This window comes from Mus caroli, unplaced genomic scaffold (genome assembly GCF_978045245.1).
Source record: "Mus caroli unplaced genomic scaffold, Mus_caroli_1 scaffold_16, whole genome shotgun sequence".
Taxonomy (NCBI): Eukaryota; Metazoa; Chordata; class Mammalia; order Rodentia; family Muridae; genus Mus; species Mus caroli.
Window position 1 is genome coordinate 87661254 of NW_028227271.1, and position 24434 is coordinate 87685687.

Consider the following 24434-nt stretch of genomic DNA (forward strand, 5'->3'; position numbering starts at 1 on the left):
ACCAAGCTCTTAAACAAATAAGCATGCATTATTAATTTAGGAAAAAAAAGCTCTAGTGTCACATCAGGCAATGTAGGATTAATTAAACACCCAGCCTATTATGTCTTCATTACCCTGAAATACCATTTGGCAGGCCATTGTTATAGCTGCATGTGAAAATAGCATATAGCCCACTGTAGTCACAGACATTGTTTAAGGTATGGATGAGGTCACGTATTAATGCCTCTTTCTAGAACTTAACAGTGTTCTGTTCACTTTATTCAGGTTTTGCACTAATTGAATACCGATGAAATGTACTACTAAAATTCATACCAAAAAAAAAAATCCCCCGATAAAGCACAGCCTTATAAATAACACACACACACACCACCACCGCCACCACCACCACCACCAAACCAACCAAACAACAACAAAAACTAAACCTTAAAATTAAGAAAATTTTAATTTTAAACTCAAGGATATATAAAAAGAGTTTCAAAACTTAATTCAGTATGATTTTGATGTAGATTTTACTTTTAAATACTATTTTAGTGTTTTCATAAGATATAGAGATGATTTTGGAGAGGAAGTAATCCTAATTTTATGCCATGAAGCAGCAGTATCCTGAAATATTAGAATCATTTGGGCAGTGTAATATGACATGAAGCAAGTCTGTGTAGGCTGTCTTGAATACTTAATAATTTTTCAAGTGTTCTATGTTTGAAGTAATGAGGCTATAAAGAGAATTCTAGGATGAAATACATTTATGTTAGAGGTAGCTGCTGCATGCACTGTGCAAAATCATGACAATCCAAAACCTTTGTAAGGATATTTTATTTAGATTCTTTAAAACACTATAACACATTAGAGTGGTGTACCAGGTAAGTGTCAGTGAATTTTAGAGTTCATTTCTTTATCTAACATAATTTTTACTTATTATTTCTATATATCAAATTGCTATATTCTAAGAAATAACAAAATAGAAGGTAACAGAGATTAAGCTATTGCCCATTATGCTACTATATTCTTTTGGGATATATACTGTTTGGCAGGTATATGAGCATGTGTAAATCAGACGAGATAAATTTCTATAGTTTGAAAATTAATATAAGCAAAATTTTTGTCAATTTTTCCCTTTGGATCTGTGTCTGTTTTATGTTCCAAATGGCTATGGTAACCAAGTATAGAATGTTCCTGTAGTGGCTGGTTTTGTGTGCAACTTGATAGCTGGAGTTATCACAGGGAAAGGAGCCTCCCTTGAGGAAATGCCTCCATGAGATCCAGCTGTAAGGCATTTTCTCAATTATTGATCAAGGGTGGGAGGGCTCATTGTGAGTGGTGCCATCCATGGGCTGGTAGTCCTGGATTCTATAAGAAAGCAAGCTGAGCAAGTCAGAGGAAGCGACCCAGGAAGCAACATTCCTCCATGGCCTCTGCATCAGCTCCAGCTTCCTGACCTGCTTGAGTCCCAGTCCTGACTTCCTTAGGTGATGAACAGCAATGTGGACGTGTAAGCCGAATAAACCCTTTCCTTCCCAACTTGCTTCCTGGTCATGATGTTTTGTGCAGGAATAGAAACCCCGGCTAAGACAGTTACAGTGAGGACTAAAAGTTCGTTATGAATGCTCATGGCTATGCGAGCAACAGGGTAGCAAAGCTATGAGTAAAATCTATGAAATTTCAACAACTAACTTCTCATAATTTCAACAATGATAATTTGGATTAAATTCTATAACCATTTCTTCTAAAAACAAAACAAAACAAAAACAAACAAACAAACAAACAGACAAACAAAAACCTCTTCCTGTAGAGAGGGTGGAGACTCAGGATATAAAAATGAATAAACAAAACAAATAGATCAAATAAAACAGGAATCATCAAAGGTTTCTGAAAGTGATAAGATGCAATAAGTCCCTCCCAAGCTTGTATAAGCAGCAAGAAATGTTGAAGAGAAGTATCTCTGTTTGGCCAAACTGCCTGAAATATTTTCTGAGAGCTCCAGATTTTATGGCATCAGTCTTCACCCATTTTAAGGTTGACTTTTCTGTTATGCAATGATCTTTGAGTCAACTATACTACTGTAAATGATACCTGCTTACAGTCATAGCAGTAACACAATACTCTCATTGGTTTAGTAATCCAAAGATGGAGATACAACTTCCTTAGACAATGTTCAGTGTCTTCCTTATCATCCACGATGTCTATAGGTTTTTATATCCACTAATGAACTTATATAATAGCAGGTCAAATGTACCATGTTCCTTATCTTTCAGCAAGAAAATACTAAGTATACTGCTTTGAATGGAATTAATATCAATATTTGTTAATCACATTTATTAAATATAGGGTTAAATCATAGAAAGCACATGGTTTTCCATATGTATGTATATAGCACACTAAATGCTGCTGTTCATATTTGGTTTACTGTAAAAGTACCTCTAAGTCTAAACTGAAATCTCAGCTTTGTTTTGAGGTTTATATGTATTAAACTATATAATTTTTGTATTACCTGCAATTAAGTTGTCTTAAAATTTCTTATGATATCTAGTTTTTGAAAAACTAAGCAAAAACTGCAAAAAAAAACCTCTCTGTGTTATAAGATATGGCACTTTTCCCATTTTGCTCTGTTATAAAGAAAAAAAGTAGCTAATTTACCATTTTTAATGTCATCAATTGGATGAATCCTAAAAGAATAGAAATGGATTAAATTGAGGAAACAATTGTACCTTAGTCATAAATTCTGTCCATTATGTGATTAAAATGTCAATTCTTCATGGAAATTCAAGAGTATAACCATGCTTAAAGCTAAGGATATAATTTGTCTGTGTATATGCCAATGGATACTTATCTAAACAGCCAAGAGAGCAACTCAAGTAATGATAAATAAGAACTTGATAAATGAGTAACCCCAAAACCTGTGCTGTTGAGGATTTTTAACCCAGCAACATGACTGTTCTGGCAAGGGATCAAATCCAAAGACCTTCTAGGTCTCTGTGATCCAGCTGGACAGCAGACATGCCCTGGATTATAATATGACCTGGCAGCAAAACAGACAAGCATTTAGTACACAAGTGTATTCCCTAAAACTGGAAGTAAGGTTAGTTTGTATAAGGAGCAACCATGTTTAAAAGTGACTTCTAACTGAGTGACAGACAAAGTGACAAGGATGTAATAGAATCAGTCAAAGATAGGATATGCCCAACTCTTATGAGAACAGACAGAAAAGAGAAATGACAACAGAGTGCATTACAGAGATGGGGGCAGCTTTACTGGGACAGATTTACAGAGATGGGTTGTAGGTAAAGACAAAACTAGCCAGAGAATGATAGGGTGCCAGATGGTTCCAACAGATTGCCACAGTTGGTTTGAGGCCAAGCAGAGCAGTTCAGTCAGAAGCTGAGAAAAGACAGATTGAATCAGTTAGCTTGTAGAGGGGTTTGAGCCAGGGCAGCTGAGTTGAACCAGAGAACCAGAAGGACCTCAAAAGTGTGAGTGTATTCAGCAGTAAGCTTCAGGATGACAACTGAATCCCAGAACAAATAAAAGTTACTTTTACACTGGCCAAAGGCCCATTGAATATCAAAACCTGTGATCAATAAGTATACATATAAGACAAGAACTATATCAAAGTAAATACACCACATATTTTTCAAAAGAAAAATAAGTAGTTACATTGTTGCCATATTTCTTGAATTCATGTATTGTTTCCGGTAGAAAACTGAAAGTTGTTGAAAGACCATTTTGTATGTTACTCTTCCGTCGACAAAAATGTGATTGTTATAGAGCATTTTATGTCTTGTCTTGACTCTGCTTTTGAAGACAAATTGGCAAATTAAAAGAAAAGAAAATTGATGTACCTTGTCTTAGATAGTTCATTGTAATAATTTGACAAAATGGGTCAAAAAGAAATTAATTAATACGCATTACTTAGGAACCCTTTTAATTTTAAGTTAAACCACAAATAGTTGAAACTTGCTGCACTAGTCATAGCATTATACCTATCTCCCTTTCGGTAACCACTTTCCTGCATCTGTTAAATGACAGGGGTGAACCATTTCTGAAAGACCCTGTGACCCAACTGTATGTCCTTTATATACTACCCCAAAAGAAAGAATCTTGAAGCAATTTCAAGCCCTTAGACACAAATGCTTGCTTGTTGAACTTGACATGTCCTGATGATACCTATTAACTAGAGTGTGAAAGTGATGTTAAATGAGGGATATGGAAGGATGACATATGACTAACCTAAAAAGAAATAAGACTCCAGAAGAGAATCAGTGAGTGAACTGCAGTGGGCAAGTGTGTATGACCCAAGCAGTCACGAAACAGAGCTCTCAGAAACAAGGAAATAATAGGCTTCAGTTAACAGAGACTTTATCTGAAAAAGCATATTGGCCCACACAAAATGAAGTAGAACAAGATTTTGACAATTTCTCAGAATAAATGTCCTCTTGGTTTGAGTGGTATGGATTTAACTGTTGTGCATCAGTTATATTTTTTATTTTCATTTTTTATCTAGTCTAATTGTCTCCTATTGTTAATGAGTCAATTCTCTGTTCCTTAATAAAGTACTTGAATGCCAAGAATAAGGAAAAGTGAAAGCCATGTGGGTGTTTGTCAGAGTGTACAATAATTTGTGACATTACCCTCAGGCTCATGTCACACCTGAGTATTGTATTTAAGTTACAAATGATCAGAGAGATCAGGAGAATGAAGAGTGCAGATGAGATTGGCTAGGAAAAATAAACAAGGTCAAAAAGATTTTATCACTAAAATTACAGGATGCCATGAACTTAAGCTATAGAAATAGTTAAAGGGGAAGGAAATCAGAGATAGAAAATGATTCAAATTAAAATCTAGCACCCCAAAAGAGAGCTGTATTTTTCTGAATTATTTCTCCTCCTAAATGCTAATGGGTAGTCTCTTTAAACACATAAATATGGAAATATACACATAATACATAGGTACAATTACATATATATGAAAAAATATGTCTGCATGTATACTTTTTCAAGTACATGCATCTAGCAGGTCATTTAAAGAGTACAATATACCTCACTCTCAATAAGGGAAACTGCCCTAAAGGTAGTGTCTTCCTTCTTTTTTTATTTTTGCTGCCTTCTCTCCCTATATTACAGTCATGCAAGAATACTGCTTCACTGATCTAAGAAGCAGAATATTAAGAAGGTGTTTTCTACCCACACATTTCATTTTATTATGAAATCTAAAGTCATTACTAAGATATATTAATATATTTTCATAAATGTCATTGTATATAATAACTATATTTTGTTTTTAATCCTGTGACACAAGAAGTACTTATCATGATATTTAAACTTTAAGGATAATTTCATTCAAACATATGTATATGTATTATATACATATATTCAAATTAAACAATACAATATATATGCACATTACATATGTGTGTGTGTGTGTGTGTGTGTGTGTGTGTGTGTGTGTGTGTGTGTGTAATTCAATCAAATCTGGCTTATTAACTGTGAGTCATGACCTAGTGTGGCTGACTGCTGTCTTTTTTTTTTTTGTTTGTTTGTTTTTGTTTTTTTTGAGACAGGGTTTCTCTTTATATCCCTGCTGTCCGAGAACTCACTTTGTAGACCAGGCTGGCCTTGAACTCAGAAATCTGCCTGCCTCTGCCTTCCAAGTGGTGGGATCAAAGGCATGTGCCACCACTGCCCAGCCTGACTACTGTCTTTATTGTTGGGGTTATTTTTTTCATTTCCTTTTAGGCAGAGTCTAGCAAAGTAGTCCAAGCAAACCTTCATTTGTGATCTTTCTGCTTCATCTTCCGGAGTACTGGACAGGAAACTGTGGGCCAACCTACCTGGATGATTTAACATTTTGACATCTATAAAATTTGTTCATATTAGGTACGTGACTGGTACATTTCACACTTCTCAATGGAAGAATTTACAGTAACACATTGCCAACAATAAAACTCATCAACTATTTTAGAAAACTATGAGTGACATAGAGTTGTTATAAGGGATAATAGATAGTCTTTTAGCTTCTGGATTTCCCGAGAAAAATTCTTACCTTTCCTACATACTGAGTGTCTGTACCTGTATACTCTTCTAACAGAAAGAACTGATTCCACATCCAGCCACGCTTGGCACGATGGAGCATTTTACCCTCATCATTTTTCAGATTCCCTATCCTTCTCAGGAAGTGACTGTTATCCTTTCCTTGTAATGTGCTGTTGTCAACCATATGGAAAATGCAAGTCCAGATGACCAGTTGAAGACAGCGATAAGTCCTCATTATCTTCACCTTCAGAAGGATGAAAATTTCAATGTATAGTCTGTGGAGCAAAATGTAGAAGAGAATGAATACACGCTCAACAGTGCAATTTAAGATGACAACATTAAAATCATAAAAAAAAACCTATGAAAATTCAAACCACTAAAATTCTGCAAATTAAACTTTTAATAAAAAGTATGAAATTAATTAATTGGAAGTTATAAGCCTTAATAGTGAGGTATATTTAGCTATATACACATGTCAATGAAACCAGATACTTTAATGAAATTTGTTTTATTCTCCTTATCCAGCAGTTTTCAGAATGTGTTCTCCATCCACTTTCTTTTTCCGAAATGAACCAAAGAAATGAAAACAAGGAAACAAGTAGTTAGTTGTTCAGTAATAACAAAAGTTATATCCAATCTACTCAAAATAGGTGAAAAGTCTTACATTTATGATCAAGACCTAGAAGAAAACAAAATGAGAATACCTTTACCGCATCCTTTCAACACACAGAATTAGCAAGTGTGTTTTCGGTGTAGACTATGAAACAAAAACAAAACCAGATAAACGGGATTCTTTAAAACTAATGGTATTTTAAATAAGTCAAATGAAATAGTGAAAAGACTTCAGAGGTAACTCGCATGAAGGAACAGAATATTGAGATAACATGTAGGTGATAGCTTTTGATATCCTTTTTTTTTTTTTTTTTTTTTTGGTTTTTCAAGACAGCGTTTCTCTGTATAGCCCTGTTCCGGCTGTCCCGGAACTCACTCTGTAGACCAGGGTGGCCTCGAACTTTGAAAATTATTTTATTTATTTATTTACGTTTCAAACATTGCCCCTCACCTAGATCCCCATCCCACAGTCCTTCACCCCATCCCTTTCTCCTTAACCTCAGAGAGGGTGGTCCCCAAACTCCTTTCATGATGCATCAATTCACTACAGGATTCTGTGTGACCTCTCCCACTGAGGGCAGATGAGGCAGTCCTCTGCTACATGCATGCTGGGTGCCTTGGATAAGCCTGTGTATGCTCATTTGTTCATGGCTTAGTCTCTGGAAACTCCCATTGGACCAGGTTAGTTGACCCTGTTGGTCTTCCTATGGGGTTGCTATCCCCTTCAGCTCCTTCTCTCCTTCCCCTAACTCTTCCATAGTGGTCCCTTACCAAATATATGAGTAATACAAAAAAGAATTCAAATTGACACAATTAACTTGATCAAACATGGACAAGAACGTTAAATCAACATTTGGGGAAGAAAAACAAAATAAAATATGTTTTAAAATTTTGAAAAATTCAGATGTCCTCATGAAAATGCAAACAAAAAACATAATAGGATATTAAATCATCCCAGTGGGAATGGCTGTTATTAAAAACAGAAAAAATAACAGTATTGGTGATCTAGAAAAAGGGACCCATAGAAACTGTTAGAAGGGTTTAATAATATATAGAAATTTTTCTTAGACGAAAAAAAAAAGCATAAATTCTCCTACACATTAAAGATAGGATAGTAATTAAAATGCCATGGCACTCTATATTTTGTTAATTTGTAAAATACAGCTGAGACTCGCAGCTCTACTCCCTCAGATGAGTAGAGAACCAGGAGTTACTGGAAGAACCATGAAAGTAAAGAGGGAGTGTTGCTGAGTAGGAGTGTGAGGAGAAACACAAAAGGAAATATCGTGTCACAAGTGTTCTGGAGGAAGATGGAAAAAAAAAAACAATTGAAAGTGGGGTCTCTAATTGGAGAGGTGGAGGGAGATTAATATAAAATAAGGGGTAAAGATAGTAAAATAATAGAAAGCTGTCTCAAAATTCATAACAAATGGTCCTATTAACTACCCCCCAAAGCAAAACATATAGTATATGAAAGTGTATGCATAAATGTACCTATATAATTTAAATAAATTTTCTCATCTGAGTTGACAATGCTTCAGCCAACAGCCAAAATCAACCTTTCATTAAAACAAAATAAAACAAAACAAACACATAAAACAAAACAACAGCAACAGCAACAAAATTTGGACTTTATAACCCATTTATGAGTTACTGATCAGCATTATTTAAGAGACTCTCAAAAGATACAGGGCTTTGCTCTTGCTCATCATTGTCTCTTAGAGGTGGTAGATAATTTTTTCTTGCTAAAAACAGATGCAGGGCAGAGAGGCCCATGAGCTGGACCTGATGTGAAAGTCTTCTCCCTTGTGTCTAGCTTCTATCACACCAGAAAGCACCACATAAGCTTCCAATGGAGGGAAGTAAGCAACAATCCCACCAAACCATGTCCCTGTGATCAATACCAATGATCAGCATGGTACAATATCCCCACAGCTGCATTGGTACCAGGCACACCCTTGTGAGACTCTGAGAGAAGGCGAATATTGTCACAATATATTGTATGAACATTTTTTATATAAAAAAGGAGAAATGATATGCCACCATAGATTTCCTGTAGCTAAGTCTATAAAGTGATTTCTTGTCTAATGATTGATTCTAGAAAGCTCAAAATTTGGTCTTAGGCCATATATGACATTGGATTTATCAGACAAAATAAATTATATTTGGGAATATATACATGTGAGTGTATTTATATACATACATACATACACACACACACACAAACACACACTCACACACACACAAACACACAAATACACACACACACACACACATTATTCTGATTTACTCCCACTGTGAAATTTTATTTTGACATTAACTTTGATGATCAGCCTTTCAGGAGAATTTAAAATACTGCTCATTTTTGAAATATGCTTTAAAGGAGATATTCATCTTTTGTGGAATGTAGACATTTGAGTGGGAAAAAAAATCTAGTTGTATTTAATGTATCAGCATTTAGGTAGTGAAGATAATGTGCAACTTTGTAACTTAAAATAAATTAACATTTTCTTTCACTGCACTCAAAAGCTGCTGAAGTATTCCAACATAACATTTAGATAGGAATTTGGCTAACTAGAGAATATGTTAAAACATAGAAAAGAGATTCAGTGAGAGAAGACATGAGTAAAGTGTGTTATACCTCCTCAGTAAAGGACAATGAATAATTTCTATAAATACAACTTGAAATTAATAACGACTACTAAAACTATCTTGTAACAATATGTGTCATCCTTAATCACATCACACACACACACACACACACTTATGCTCCTCTATGCCTTTTTAAAAATTTGGCTACTGAAGTGACTTCCTATACTCCTATAACTTTGCACATGTCCCTATGAAATTTCTGAGCATTTATGAAGTTTCCTAAAGTACCTGAGGATGGAGGTGCACTGAGATTCTTATAGAGTCCTGCTGAAGCTAGTACTATGTATGTGTATGCTTGTGGGTGTGTGGGCACATGCACACCTCTGTATGTGTGTGTGTGTGTGTGGGGGGATGTTCTCAATTCCTATATATGAGCTTGTGCACTTTAGATTGTAGACTGTGAAGGTGAAAAGGATGCTTCGGGATTTAGATATTTTATTTTACAGATAAGAAGTTCATTTAAGGATTGAAATGCAACAGTCTGGTTTGAACTTTTGGACCATGCTCAAATCCCTATGTTAATAACCTAATGCCAGCTAATGTTAATTAGCAGATGATTAAGCCAAAGAACTCATAGCAAAATGTGCTCCCTATAAGAACATGCCATGGAAGGAGTTACAGAGACAAAGTTTGGAGCTGAGACAAAAGGATGGACCATCTAGAGACTGCCATATCCAGGGATCCATCCCATAATTAGCCTCCAAACGATGACACCATTGCATATACTAGCAAGATTTTGCTGAAAGGACCCTGATATAGCTGTCTCTTGTGAGACTATGCCAGGGCCTAGCAAACACATAAGTGGATGCTCACAGTCAGCTATTGGATGGATCACAGGGCCCCCAATGGAGGAGCTAGAGAAAGTATCCAAGGAGATAAAGAGATCTTGCAACCCTGTAGGTGCAACAACATTATGAACTAACCAGTACCCCGGAGCTCTTGACTCTAGCTGCATATGTATCAAAAGATGGCCTAGTCGGCCATCACTGGAAAGAGAGGCCCATTGGACACGCAAACTTTGTATGCCCCCGTACAGGGGAACGCCAGGGCCAAAAAGTGGGAATGGGTGGGTAGGGAAGTTGTGGGGAGGGTATGGGGGACTTTTGGGATAGCATTGGAAATGTAATTGAGGAAAATATGTAATAAAAAAAATTAAAAAAAAAAAAAGAACATGGCAGGAATTGAGTTCTCTTTACCTACTAGCTGCGTGGGACTATATGGAAGGTAGGCAGTTGTCACCTTGCCCCTCTAAGAGGACAACTTGATCTTAGACACATGAGTTCCCAGAACTTTCAGAAATAACCGTTTGCTGCTAACTTGCTCTTTGAATGTTAAGTTAAACTTTCAAAACCAATATTAACAAGGACAAAGTAAAATCTACCCATAAACATGTATTTAAAATGTTGACTTAAAATTTGCCCAGCTGATAATTTAATCTATATTCAGGCTGTGATCTGCATGCATATTATTTGGGTTCATTCATTGGCATTTTATTTGTATTTCTCTATCATATTCTTTAAAAATTTCAAAGTAACCACTTGAGACATACAATATTTCACCTGTTATCCTTCTTTTTCTATTGCACTCTACATTTACGACATTTTAATGCAGAACATAGTCTTTACTATTTCATTCATTCATTATTCTGCATGATGGATTCCTTCTCTAAGATATAACACAATTTGTATGAATGATTTGAGAAATTTGTGCATCATTATGTCCTCCCCAGAACTTAATGGGCACTTACTTCTTTGTGTAAAAGTATATGGCTGATGGATTAGTGCTGTTGTCTTAAAAACACAGGTCACCTATTGAATGCTTATCACTCTCACACATAAACAAAACAAGAGACAGATGGAAAAATTGATGGTAGAAGGTTTATTGCTTTTGAGTGGAGTCAGAGATTATTTTTGTTTTTGTAACATCAGTAGGAAAATTTGTTATGTTCTCACTGACATTCACAGAAGTTTGCATCAAGTAAGATTAAATGTTAACAGCAGAGATGACTGCTATAAATTATAGAATGCTTCTTATGAACTTTGCCACTCACTGATTTAATACCTTTACTTCAGTCAACCTTTTTTTTTGAGTATTTGTTTCACATTTAGGAAACATTACGGTAAACCTCCTGTGGCCAATTTAACACCTGCACATGCTTTGGCTCTGAGATAAAAGAGCACAGTTTAAAAGGTTTTCTGCTACATTTGATTTTAAAGTTAGCAATCTCTTGTCCCGTGGGGTTTATTAAAAATTCCTCACATCCTTTATTTATTCAGTAGCAACAAACTGATTACAAAATTTTCTATGCCTAATTATCTCTATCAGCTTTAACTGCTCTGCATTTTGATCACGATTTTGTTGATAAATAACTAGCGTCAAATGCATTATGAAGTACAGCATTTTAAATTTGGGTGAACTTTGATTTTGTAATCAGGCAATTCACCTGAATCTTACTAGTTTAAAAACTAAACATTGTTTTATCATTATTTCCTTATCTGTTTAATTGTATTTAAATTCCAATCTCTTTCAGAATCAAGAAAAATTATGCTTTATTGAAATTAAGTTGAATATTTACCAGTTAAATACCTGACTAAAATTAAATTTATTTCTGACCCTATATACTTATACTTATTTATATAACTTATATAACTCTAATCTAAACAAATATTTAAAGCTTATTTTATTATTAATCATGTGGATAAGTGTATTGCCTGTGAGTATGCATACATTGCAATGCAGTTTCCCCTGCAATGCAGAAGAGGGTGTGAGAACCCAGAGCACTGGATTTCTAAAGCAGTTTTAATCCACCCAATATGCATGCTAGGAAATGAACTCTGGTCTTCTACAAGATTAATATGCATTCGTAACACCTGGACAACTCATCTAGTCTCTTCAATGAGATAATATAAGACTTTTTCTTGCAAGTTTCTCACAAAATATTAATGTACTTATAACATGGTATATGTGTTGAATTTTCTATTTTACCATTATATAATTTCAAATCAGCTAAGAAATTTTATAAACACTAAAATATTAGTTTTTAAAAATAAATGTTTTCCTTTGGTTTGTGTTTTGGGATTTTCAAGATAGGATCAGTCTTTTTTTTACCCTTGCTGTCTTGGAACTAACTCCATAATTCAGGCTAGCCTCCAACTCAGAGTTCTGCCTGCTTCTGCCTCCTGAGTGTCTGGATTAAATCCATGTCCCACCAACGCCAAGCCAACAAATCTTTGCTTTAACTTGGTGCCGAAGCCATGAGGAGACATGCCTACAGTGCTTGGATAGCTAAGAACATGAGAAGACATAATCCAGACACCTATGGTGGAACCAAACATGCCTAGAAAAAGCAAACCAAATCAAACAAAACATAATTAAAGAAGTGATTTCTAATGACCTTTTGATATATTCATAGAACAGTGCCCTGTCCAGTCATAATTATATTTCCTCCAGTAGCAGATGAGAGTGCTTACAGAGACCAAGAGTCAGACAATGTGCAGAGTCACAATTGAATTTTCCATAAGGTTGTTCCCATTGAAGATCAGAGAATCCCTCTGAAGAGGGAGAGGAAGAACTATAGAAGCCACAGGATGAGGACACCAGAACATTGCCTACTGAATCATAAGCAAGTCTCACATGGGCTAACAGAGACTAAAGTGATGATAATGGGCCCTTCATGGGTCCTGTATCAGGTCAAATATGTATCTAGGTGTTTTTGCTGGACTCCTAACAATAGGATAGGGTATGTCTCTCACTCTTTTGCCTGTACTTGATACTCTTTACCTCCTATTGGGTTGCCTTGTCCAGTTTCAGTCTGAGGGTTTTTGCATTGTCTTATTGTATCTTGTTTTTTTTTTTTTTTTTTTTCTGGTTTGGTGCTGTCAAATCATAGAGGCTTGCTCTTTTCTGATTAGGAAACAGAGGAGGAGTGGATCTCAGGGAGAGAGGAGGTAGAGAGGGCTGGGAGGAGTGAAGGGAGGGGAACGATGGTTGGGGTGTATTGTATATAAAAGAAATATAATTTCAACCAAAAAGGGGAAAATAAGAATAGAAATATTTTTAAAAAGAAACTTTGTGTTATAGACATGTAATTTATATTTTTTACAATGACATTTCAGATTTCTGCAGAGATGAAGCAAAATATTCCTGATTTCCTGACCAAAATGTACTAAATTAGAACTATAAAGTTCAAACTCTCATTATTTTTCAAAATTGATGAGGAGACTATCTCAATGATTTTGATTTGGACAGTGTTTATAAGGGAAATTACAACAGGCGATATTCACAGGAATGATTGTAAGAAGTAATCTTTTGAAATGCAAAACTCCTCTAAAATAATTCCATGACACTGCAGAAAACTATTGGTAAAAAAGTATCTGATCAAAATACTTATATAAAGAACCCAAATCAACAAAATTCAATAATTATAGTGAAATTTGCTTTTCAAAATACAAAAAAAAATGACAAATACAGATATAAAACATTCTACAAGGGTTAGTAGTTAATTAGTTTCACATAAAAATAAACTGCTCAGTATAAAACTTATAAAAATCTAAAATTTCCAGTGCTTGGATGGTGCACAACTGCAGGAATTCTCCTTCACTTCTGTTAACCTACCCACTACAGAGATGTCATTTGCAGTGTCTAAAGGAGGTAAAAATATCATCTATAGCATAGCAATTCTGTTTCTAGTTAGGGACACAGTGGTTGAAAATATTTTCTCCAATAAAATAATCTCTTTTCTTGATGTTTATTCACATTAATAATTTTGAATGGTTATTGATTTTATTCCATGTGTATGGTGGTGCATGCATGCCCGAGTGTGGCTGTATTCACCATATGCATGCAGAAGTTCACGGTGGACTAAAGAAGACATTAGATTGTATGGACTTAGAGTTATAGGCAGTTGTGAATGAACTGACATGGATTTTAGAAAATGAATTTGGAGCTTTGAAGAATAGGGAACATCTTTAAATATGGAGAAATCTGTCCAGATCCCAAATGTCATTCAGAAAATGAACAGATTTATAATTTTCCAAATACACATGGAGTGGATTATAACCTAACGATAAAAATGAAATTGGGTTTTAAGACTCTAAAACATTTGAATAAATATAAAGTGAGTGTTTTAAGGACTTGGCTCTATTATAAGAAATCTATGTGTATAATTAGTCAAATTCTATGGCGTTCTTAACTAGGTAAATTCATGAACCTCCAAATTTCAAAACACTCTAGTGGTTCCTGAGAAGGGGAAAAGAGACACGTGGGTGAATCACCACACAAGTTCTACTTACTGACACTATTCAGTAACATAATACATTGGGAAAGCATAAAGTTTTCACTTTTCAAAACCTATTACATTTTACATAAGGTGTTTCAGGAGTGAAGCTTATTACATTCAAATTAAAAGGAAAAAATCTTTCAGAGCTGAGGTCTAGAAGTATAACATATAGAGGACTCAATCTAAAGAAAGAACTGATCTCTGCCCCAAGTGATGAAAGAATCACAGTTATGAGGGCAGAAAGGGAAAAGAAACTCATGCATTTTTGAAAGTGAGTGTTGCTTCTGATTGTAATTGGAAAATAATTACACACACTCAGTACTGTACTGAATAAAGACATCCCTATAGGGGTTGTGCTGACAATATTCATCATGATGATTTTATATCCTAGAATTAAACAGCAAAGTAAATTGGTTAAAGATTTTTAGGCTTGTATTTTCTTTTTAAATTAATTTATTTTTTACACTCCATATTCCATTTTCCAACCCCCCCCCATCCACCCTCCAACTGCTCCACATCCCACACATCCTTTCCACCCCAACCCTTCTCCACAAGGATGTCAAACTCTTCACCCCATCTGACCTCTAAACTCCCTGGGGCCTCCAGTCTCTTATGGGTTAGGTACATCATCTCTGTGTGAACACAGACCCTGCAGTCTTCTACTGTATGTGTGTTGGAGGCCTCCTATCAGCTGGTAGATGCTGTCTGTTTGGTGGTCCAGCATTTGAGAGATCTCAGGGGTCCAGATTAATTGAGACTGCTGGTTGGTTCTCCTACAGAATCACTCTTCTCCTCAGCTTCTTTCTGCCTTCCCTAATTAAAAAACAGCTGCTTCTGTCCTTTGGTTGGGTGCAAATATCTTCATGTCTCTTTCAGCTGCTTGTTGGGTATTTCAGAGGGCAGTCATGATAGGTCCCTTTTGTGAGCACTCAATAGCCTCAATAATAGTGTCAGGCCTTGAAACTTCCCCTTGAGCTGGATCACACTTTGATCCTATTGCTGGACCATCTTTTCCTTAGGTTCCTCTCCATTTCCATCCCTGCAATTCTTTCAGACAGGAACAATTATGGGTCAGAGATGTGACTATGGGGTGGCAACTTGATGCCCTATTCTTCATTCTTGACGCCTTGTCTTCCTGCTGGAGGTGGGCTCTATAAGTTCCCTCTCCCTACTTTTAGGCATTTCATCTAAGGTCCCTTGTGGGAAGCCGCAAACACCATTACAAGAGATGTGGGAAGCCGCAAACGCCATTACAAAATGGTGCTGGTTTCAATAAGCCCACGCCCATGAATATGGGTAAACAACCAATGTGTGCATGTGCCATAGAGTTTTTTTGCTGAGTCACTGCCTGACCCGAGGCTCGTGAATGAGGTGCTGAGGGCACAAACAATCAGGTGTGGACACGTCACTCCTAGGCCTATATAAGCAGCCCCAGTACTGGGGCTCAGGGTCTTTTGCCTATGCAGTCCATGCTCTCCCAATAAAGGTTTTGCAGAAGGATCCTGCTGTGGTGTCTTTCTTGCTAGTGAGTCAGGTGTCACACAGTCCCTCCCTTTGATTCCTGAGAATCTCTCACCTCCCAGGTTTCTGGTGCATTCTGTAGGATTCTCCCAACCTCCTGTTTCCTGAGGTTGCCTGTTTCCATTCTTTCTGCTGTCCCTCAGGGCTTCAGTCCTTTTCTCTCACCAAATACCAGATCTGGTTCCCTTCTGTCCCCAGTATTTTTTTAATCTTGATGAAACTCATAGAAAAAAAAAACGGAAATGATAAATCCAAAGTTAACACATGAGGTTCCAAAACAAGTTTTAAATTATTCCCTGCAATAGGAATCATGTAATTATCCATTTTAAAATGTAGGAATGTGTATATCTGCATATTTCTCTTCATAAATATGCATAGTCTTTGATTTGTCAAAGAGACATCCTAAAGGAATTTCAACAGTTACTAATGAACCAACGTGTAACACAGATTGCATTCAAATAAATATAATTCAATAAAATAAAATGGTATTGTCAGAGAAAAATGACCAGTTCCAGGACCAAATAAGACAAATACGCAGGTTGAGTTTTAATTCCCTGTATTCCCATATGATAAAACAGTATTTAATACACACACACACACACACACACACACACACACACACACCATGCAAAAACTACTGTGATTCTGTATATAAGTTTAATGATTACTAATTGCCTAAGTAAAACATCTTTTACAACAAAAAGAATAAATAGTGTTCTATAATATAACAAATAACACTATATTTTATACTTATAGATTTTACGATTATAAACACGAGTGATTGATTCAATTAATAATTGTGTAAAGAAATGTCTTCAAAAGTGTATCTGCCAAATAATTTATGTTTATATTTTGCCATTATGAGGAAGAACCTGTCTTCAAGCTTTTTAAAAAATGAGAGAGAGTACTTCCCTTCTACAAGAAGTGAAATGAAAATTGTTTGAGAGCCATAATCCTATTCTGGAAAATCACAAACAACACCACAATGAGGCCCTGAGATCAATATCCGTGATGTTAAAGCATGTACCCTTCAAACAGTGTAAAGAAATGCATTTTTCCCTTTGTAATGTTCCTCACACCAGCTCATACCCAGCACAGTCTTGCTTGCAAGTAACATCACACAAACTGTGATGAAGGAGCATCCACTATCACTATCAGAGCAGACCTTCTCAAAACTTCCAAGGTCTTTATTAATAAGGAATGTGCAAGAAACTTTCCTGGCTGAGAAGAACTTTATGAGACATGACTAAAATGTGGTAGCCTGGATAAAATCCTAAAGGAATAAGTTATACTAGATATTAACCATGTAAGCACTAATACACAAGGTTCTTGATAGTAGTTGTGTACATTATTTCATTAAGTGTATGGAATGCAATGTTTTATTGCAACAACTAGTAATATGGAGAATAGGTCAAATGTTTTAGAAAACTATGACATAAATTCTCAATTTTAGTAAAATGGAATCTATACTAAAAGTTATCCTAACCTAGGAAAGTAAACTGAGTTAAATGTTACAATATAAAATTATGTGCAGACAACGGTTGCACATTATTTTCAGTATTATTATATGGAAAAGAACTTCTCAATTATGGTGACATTTTAGCAAAATGGTGGGAGAAGTCACAAAACTTCAAATGATAGCAGCATTCCCAAGAAGACCAAGCAAACAGTAGTCTGTGGTTGAAGACTGGGGAAAGTGAGTCTATTGGGGGTTGGGAGAGGACTTTGAAGTGAAGCAGATGTAACCAAAAGTAAGTGAACAGGGATAATACAGTGAAGGCAAATTGTTAAAGGAATCTGGAGTTTTTGAACTCATAATAAGTTCTCACTTTCACGATTTTCTTAGTTGCTTTTTCTGTTGATGTAATTAAGTTCACTGGCAAAAGCATCTTGGGAATGAAGGTCTTGTTTTAGATCATGGGTCATAGTTTAGTCTACCTTCGCTAGAAAATTAAACTATCAGAAACTTGAAGCAGCTGACCACATTGTGTCCATAATTGGAAAGCAGAATGTAATGAATGAACATGCTCAGTTTACTTTTTTTTCCTTTCAAACAGTTCAGTGTCCTGGTCCAATAGATAGATTCACAAACTGTGCCAGGAACTTCTTACCTCTCTTAACCAAATAGTGGTACCCAGAGTCTATTACAAACTAAATAATATCACAAGTCATACCCTTCTCCTAGCTTACCTCAAAATTGTCTCCTAGGTGATTCTGTACTAAGTCCTTGAGAATTAACACTAATCATCTCAATAATAAACAAAATCAGATGGAGGATTTGTCCTATCAATTCGTTTAATAATTACTTATTAAACACAGGAATAATTAAAATCATAATTCAATAATTATATAATACCAGTAGAGTGGAGGTTGAGGAAACAAAGGAATTAACATTCAATTAGAGTTTGTAGAGTTTATAGAGTTTGATTTATGACAAATTATTCCAGGTAAAATAGTCACACAATCTAGTTTTTAAAAAGTCAATATCAAGGACAATAGTCAATTTGTTAAGGAGGTAACGGGATGAATATAGTCCCTGACTTAAACCATAACCATATTAATTATTTGAATAATTTAGAGACAAGAATAAAGCCTATGTAGTACAATGTATCAATGTACATGAACATCCCTAAAACTTTGTATTTTACCAAGTGGCTACTATAATTTTAGAGATTGTTTTTATTAGATATTTTATTTATTTACATTTCAAATGTTGTCCTCTTTCCTGGTTTTCCCTACAGAAACCCCGTATCCCATTCTTCATCCTCATGCTTCTATGAGGGTGCTCCACTCCCCTCCCACCCACTCCTGACTCCCCTGACATTCCTCTACACTGGGGCATTGAGGCTTCATAGGACAAAGGGCTTCTCCTCCCATTGATGCCCACCAAGGCCACCCTATGCTACATATGCAGCAAGAACCATTAAACACTTTGAAAAATAGGCTTAGCTAAAGCATGTTTATTGACCCTGTAGTACAACATCTATATACTTCTTTGAAATATAAATACTTTTAATTAAAAACCTTTTCACATATTTCACTGGAACATTGTGTCTGCTTTCTCAGAGCATTCCACTAAGATGAGTGGAAAACTGGAAATAATTGGCATCAGTATCATGGAAAGGAATTAGACAAGGTGACTGGAATGGTTACTCCAGACCCATCGTGCCTGATTACTGTAGCAACCAGAGGCTCTGGTAGCAAGCAGGCCTGGTGTTGGAGATGAGATCCAAAGTAAGAGGGGTAGATGGGAGAAAGAATTTATTGGAGACTGATATCAGCATGTCTAGAGTACAAAATAGAAAGAAAAGATAGAATAAAACAAGAGGAGAAGGTGAGTAACCTATGCTAATCTTTGGAAAACCCTTTTATAGTAAACCATGGAAGATGGGTAGCTGGGTACTCATTTGCCAAATGAAAGTGAAATACCTGCTTTGTGGGCATCTTTTCTAGATGTCTAAGGGAATTTACATTTTAACCAAATAATCTGCAGTCATCCTGAAACAAACTGTGCCCTGTCTCTGAAGAAAACATTAGCATTAGAAGTCATTTGCTAAATGATATTTCATCTTCTGAGCAAATGAAAGAGGAACTTACATTTGTATGTCAAAGTTTTAATCAGCAGAGAAAAGCTATAAATGTATTTTTTTTTTCAGCCTGTGGCTTCATGTCAATTTTCAGTGTCAGAAATGAGCATCAGAGTCTGTCAGCTCCAAGTTAATGACTACACCACATGAGTCACTCTCCAGCAACTACTTCTCACTGAACACTCACAAGTTAGAAGATGGCGGCTGACACCCACATGCCAAGTGTTAGAATCTTCAGGGAATAGAGCAGGAATAGTTGAAGAAGAGCCATCCTAGGACGGGTGTGGTGATGGAAAAACACTACTCTGGGTGGCTAAGCAAGAAAGAAAACGATAGAGAAAGAAACGGAAGGTTCTTTGGGTTTAGCCACATGAGCTCAGTCCCAATTAGGGGATGATGTTATCCTACTGGGAGCTGAGAGAGACTGCGGAGGTTTGCAGCTCTTGCTTAAGAAAAAGCCTCAGATAAGTTAAGTGAGATAGAGGGAGAGAGGTAGGGGAGTGGGGGACAGCCTGACACAACCACAAATGTGGGTTTTTTTTGTGGGGGGGAGATAGACAGCAAACAAAAAACAGGGCAAACAGCAACAATAAACTCCAGTGATTTCTTGGGCACATCCAGCAATGTCAGTTAGTAGATTTATGATAGATACCATACATAGGAGGGTAAAATCCTCTCTGCTCTTGTCTTGATGACTGTGGCAGCAAGAGGCCATTTCACTTATTTTTTTTTAATTTTATGTTTGTTATGTATTTATATATGTATGTATTTCTGGGCACTGTTGCCTTGTCTGACACTCATTAAATATGTGCACCATAATAGCCTCAAACTTAGAGGACAGCCATTTTCCAGGACTTATACTAACATGATGGTCTTTTTTCCATGCACAGGCCTGTCTGAGAACAGGCAGAAAGTCCAAAGCATCTCTCTCTAAATCTTGGCTTGCAGAAGACCTTGCTAGTGAAGATAAGATCTGATTCAGCAGCACTTAATACTTATATTTTTATGTTAAAATATATTTGCTCTTTTAGCTGCAAATATATTTTTTAAATATAATATATTATCATTATGGTTTCTCCTTCTGCTCCTCACAGTTCCTTCTGATCTCCTCTCCCATCCAGAGCCACACACTTTCTATCTGCCTTTACAACACAAACAAGTGTCTAAAGAATAATAACAATATAAGTCAAAGTTGAACCAAAGTAATCAAATTGAGACACATCCTTTGTGATGGGAGCCGGGCTGAGCTGTAGCAAACAATGAGACTCAAGGAAGCTTCAGGATAAAGAGAAACCCTCATAGTTTCTTAAAAGTAGAGAGCCTTGTTAGTTTCCTCCAATTATTTGTTTGTCCTGTCCTCGATTTATTTGAGGGATTTATTCATACGCTATTTTAGGGCCTCAGTCTTCATAAAGTTCATTTTAAGTACTGCCTCATGTGCTTCAGAGTTGTTGGAATACTCCGGGCTTGACAGGTTAGTTTGACTCTGGTTTTGACAGGTTGCTGAGAGGGGAGAGAGAGAGAGAGAGAGAGAGAGAGAGAGAGAGAGAGAGAGAGAGAGAGAGAGAGAGAGAGAGAGAGAGAGAAAGAGAAAGAGAAAGAGAATTAGAGACAGAGATAGTCAGAGACAGAGAGAGGACCAGAGACAGAGCCAAGTCAAGAAGTACAAATTGGAGATCTCCATTTGGCCCCTCCCCTTGGAACTTGGAGAACCCTGTAGAAAAGGGGAAAAGAAGAATTGTAGTATCTAGAGGGGTCAAGGGCACCAGAAGGACATACCCCACAAACATCAACTAAGTAGATTTCCCAGGAGCTCACAAAGACTGACACAGCAAAGCAGAGCCTGCATGGGTCTGACCTAGGTCCTATGCATGTACGTTATGGTTGTTAGCATAGAGTTTTTGTTGAATTCCTAAGTCAGTGGATGCATCTCTGACTCTTTTGTCTGCTTTAGAGACCCTTTTCCTTCTACTGGGTTACCTTGGCCAGCCCTGATATGCAGGTTTATGCTTAGTCGTATTGCTTTTTTTTTTTTTTTTCACGTTCAGTGATATCCTGGCAGGGAGGGGAAGCTGTTCTTCTCTGAAGGGAAATGGAGGAGTGCCTCTGGGTGAGTGGGAAGGTACAATGAGAAGGGACAGAGAGAGAAGGAGAGACTGGTAAGATTGGAGAGATGGGCAACTGTGGTAGGGATGTATTGGAAACAAATCATAAATCAATAAAAGACAAAAGTGCTGGGGTCCAAGACTCACCAATAGAAAGCTCATTGGCATCCAATTCCAGTGTAGCTAGGCTGAAACCTACCTCTAGTTACATATCGAGGCATACACAATGTCCCCATGCTGCGAGACAAACATCAAAAAAAACCCGGAAAGCTAAATATCACAAACATCCTGCTCCTATTTATTAAACAATACCCATACATATATGGAAAGGATGAAAGGAAGCACAGCTTAAAACAGAGCCTGCACTGTACGATGGCAAGTGTTGGAATATTGAGACTGTGCAGCTCTTCTCAGGAGAGACACTGAAAAAAGTGTCGGCTCCTGCACACACAAAGATGGTCATATAAAGGTCAGAACTGTTACACATGTAAGTTTTTAGACTAGTTTATACTGCCCTGCTCACAGTTTCTTGTTTCTTTGGTTAGACCATTTTAGAAAGACTCTATCTAACAAGAGTCCCAGGGTGGGTTGGGTTAGGGTTAAGTTGTCTAAAGGTATTTTTTTTCTCATTTTCCTCTACATTCTACCTGTATATGAAGCTACTGTATCTGTCCTCATCTTATTGTTTCTTTCTTCTATCCATTTCCTGCTTCCACATCTTCATTGTTTTAATGTTAATTGGCTGTCTTACTAATCTAATTTTATCTGTATTTCTCCACTTATCACCTATTAACAGTACCTTAGACTATTAAAAGTATCTTCATACATCAATTACTGTTATTGTTCCTTTATTCCCACAAAAATGGCAGAGTTGAATAATTATGTTAATTGGCTATGACTTTATTTCAGTCCGTATGGCATTCTGGGGACACCAGAAAATGGTCAAAGGTAATCCAACATTATTTACCAATGAAATCAATGTATACAATTTCCAAAAATCTAGGGACAGAAATTGGTCATTTTAATTCAGGAAGCATGCAGAAATGCCAAGTAGAAAAGAGTAGCAAAGAATCTTTGCATACCTGATTATAGGGAAGACACTTAGTAAACAGGCACTTGTGTAAGCACCCATGCGTGTAAGCACACACATAGAGAATATTGAAATCTAAAGAAAGAAGGATCAGGTGAAATGTAAAGGGAGACACATTTGCATAATACTATATTTCTCAACATAAACTGTCAAACCAAGTGGGAGGTAACTATGTATTTCAAGCTCTTAAGGAAAGCAAGTGCTAACTCAAAGTTATTAAATTCAGCAAAATATGCCTTACATAGGAGAAAGTAAATTTTACAACATGAATAGCAAATTAAAAAAAATAAAAATAAGGGCAACTAAGCCAGTACCAAAAAGATTGCTAAAAGAAGACTACATCCTGGAGAAAAATGCATAACAAGAATGATATTATGGGGGTCAGGGGCAGGGATGTGAAAGATAAGTGGAATATCCATTCGAGGTAAAGAAAGTATAAACTCTTATATAGCCCACAAAATTATGGATCACGATGTACCATTCAATAACAACACTGAATGTTACAGTATTTGTTCTCTAATCAAACAGAATAGCAGATTGGATTCTAAAAGAGGACCCTCATATTTTACCTTCAGCAAATGTCTCTCTCTTTTAAAGACAATCACTACCTTAATTGGGAAAGCTGGATGAAAAGGCTTGTCATACAGGTACACAAATACAACTAGAAATGGAGCAGGTTTATCTATGAGTTACTGATAACGTCGTGTTCAAACCCAAATAGTCAATAGTCATAAAGAAGGTCATTTCCTATTATTTAAGGAAACAAGATGAAAACATGGCAGCTAAATTCTAAACATGTATATGTTCAACATCATAAAAAAAGAAAAAAAAAAGACAATTTCCCAAAGTCAAAACTTGATATGAAGATGCAAAATGACTTGAAGCCAATGACAATGGACAATTGCAATATATCACTCTCACTTGGCTACAGATTAAATACATGTTGACAAAGAAACTTCAGAGTTAAATGACATTCTGGATCCAGTGGACTTAACACCTACAGAATAGTCTACCCAAATAATGAAGTAGGCCACATGCCTCTGTTTGCTAGAACACTACTGGCAGCTCCCATATTAAAGATTAACATGATTGTACTGGCTGATTGTGTGTGTCAACTTGACACAGGCTGGAGTTATCACAGAGAAAGGAGCTTCATTTGGGGAAGTACCTCCATGAGATCCAGCTGTAAGACATTTTCTCAATTAGTGATCAAGGCTGTGAGGGCCCCTTGTGGGTGGTACCATCTCTGGGCTGATAGTCTTGGGTTCTATAAGAAAGCAAGCTGAGCAAGCCAGGGGATGCAAGCCAGTAAAGAACATCCCTCTATGGCCTCTGCATCAGCTTCTGCTTCCTGATCTGCTTGAGTTTCAGTCCTGACATCCTTTGGTGATCAACAGCAATGTGGAAATGTAAGCTGAATAAACCCTTTCCTCTTCAACTTGCTTATTTGTCATGATGTTTTTTCCAGAAATAGAAAGCTTGACTAAGACACTTGGGTAAATGCCAGCCATTGGACAGCTGAAGAAGACCTGTTATACATACTTAATAATTTTATTTCCAAAG

At 36.4% G+C, this 24434-nt stretch overlaps 1 protein-coding gene across 1 annotated transcript in view; it reads right to left on the minus strand.

Moving 5' to 3' along the window:
* Cdh9 (cadherin 9) overlaps window positions 1–24434 on the minus strand; it is a 121157-nt gene that overhangs the window by 65605 nt on the left and 31118 nt on the right. Inside the window, exon 2 of the mRNA XM_021183074.3 lies at window positions 6037–6301. Within this exon, the coding sequence (XP_021038733.1) occupies window positions 6037–6261 (225 nt within the window). The 5' untranslated portion in view covers window positions 6262–6301. The remainder of the gene's footprint in view (window positions 1–6036; window positions 6302–24434) is intronic.